Source organism: Asparagus officinalis, chromosome 4 (genome assembly GCF_001876935.1).
Source record: "Asparagus officinalis chromosome 4, Aspof.V1, whole genome shotgun sequence".
In the NCBI taxonomy this organism is placed as follows: Eukaryota; Viridiplantae; Streptophyta; class Magnoliopsida; order Asparagales; family Asparagaceae; genus Asparagus; species Asparagus officinalis.
In genome coordinates this window covers 129286726-129288552 of record NC_033797.1, presented here as the reverse complement: position 1 = coordinate 129288552, position 1827 = coordinate 129286726, and the positions used below count along the sequence as shown (strand labels likewise).

Genomic DNA, 1827 nt, shown 5'->3' with positions numbered 1-1827 from the left:
TCATTTCTTTCCTTTTTAGCTGGTTGATGTATATATATATACGTGTAATCCCATTGTACAAGAACAAGATAGTGAATATAATTTGCTCTCATCAAACATGGTATCAGAGCTCTGTTCTTAAATCAGATCACCGCCTCCAATCTTCTCTCTCTCACGTTTCCAGCGTCGACGACCGCACGAGACCCGCGATTCCTCCTTCGGCCAGAGCTTCGCCGCCATCTCGTCGCCGACGAACAACTTTCCGTCCGCATCCCTGCCCTCCCCGACAAACCCAGATCCGAACCGCCGCCCTCTTCAGATCCGAACCGCCATCCAGAATCGACCAGATCCGCGCTTTCCGTCGCCCAGATCTGTGCCTTTCGCCGCCCAGAATCAACCAGATCCGCCTCCCAGAACCGAGAGCTTCGCCGGTCGCCAGCGAACTCCTCTCGTGGTTCCAGATCCGTGGTTCCAGATCCGTGCTTCCCGTCGCCGGTCGCCGGTTGCCTTTCTCCGTGCTTCCCGTCGCTCAAGTCCGTGGTTCCAGATCTGCTCTTCTTCTTAGCTGTCACACATAAAAGTGTGACTTTTGTGGGTTTGGTGGTCTTATGTTGGGTTCTTCTTTTGGGTTTGTTGATATGGAGAAATCTGAAATATTTCGTCCTATTGCTGTTATTTTGGATGGCTCTAATTATACTCTATGGTCTCAACGAATGAAAAGTTTCTTAATTGGACGCAAGCTTTGGCGCATTATTACTCGCGATGTTATTGAACCAGTCCGAGATGTTGATGAAAACAATACCAAGTATGCAGAACGTCTTGAAGATTGGGATAGCAAAAATCATCAGATAATTACCTGGTTCTGTAACACCTCTATTTCAGCCATTCATATCCAGTTTGCTGATTTTGATACTGCAAAAGAAATTTGGGATTTCTTGTCCAATCGGTACAAAACTACAGGTCTTGCACACTATTATCAACTGCTCACAACTCTTGCCAGTCTTAAACAAGACTCCGGACAATCTGTTAATGACTTCCTTGCTGTCATTCAGCCTATATGGAATCAATTAGCACAAGCTAATATCAGTGATGATCATCTTCGCCTTATTCAGGTTCTCATGGCTCTACGTCCTGAATATGAATCTGTTCGTGCTGCTCTGTTGCATCGTGATCCTTTACCCTCTTTGGATGCTGCTGTTAAAGAAATCTTATTTGAGGAAACACGTCTTGGTTTGATCAAATCTCCCTCACCGGAAGTTGCTCTTGCTATCACTCGGCCACGCTCTACATCTGGCTCATCCTTGTGCAAGAATTGTAGAAATACAGGACATACATTTGCAAATTGCCCTACTATTGAGTGCAGATACTGTAACAAACATGGTCATATTTTGGAAAATTGTCCAACCCGTCCACCTCGTCCTCAAGGCACTTCAACAAAATCTTAGAGGTAGCAGCTGTTCCAATATGGGTAATAGACATACAATTACCATCAGCAGTTTGAATGGGTGGAAGAAATTTACTAGGAGTTTTATTGGCTTCTTGACTCTGCTTGTTGCAATCATATGACTTCTCAAATTTCTCTCTTATCTAATAAAACTCCTAGTAAATTTCTTCCACCCATTCAAACTGCTGATGGTAATTGTATGTCTATTACCCATATTGGAACAGCTGCTACCTCTAATTTAAACCTTCCTGATACTTATTGTGTTCCAAAATTATCCCTAAACTTAGCCTCGGTTGGTCAATTATGTGATCTTGGTCTAACTGTTCTTTTCTCTCCCCATGGTTGTCAGGTTCAGGATCTTCAGACGGGACAGATAATTGGCACGGGGCGCAAGGTGAGACGAT

General features: G+C 44.3%; 1 protein-coding gene across 1 annotated transcript; it reads left to right on the top strand.

Moving 5' to 3' along the window:
* Nucleotides 618–1424, top strand: LOC109839290. Its single transcript, XM_020407720.1, has one exon. The coding sequence runs from the start codon at nucleotides 618–620 to the stop codon at nucleotides 1422–1424; it is 807 nt and encodes a 268-aa protein (XP_020263309.1).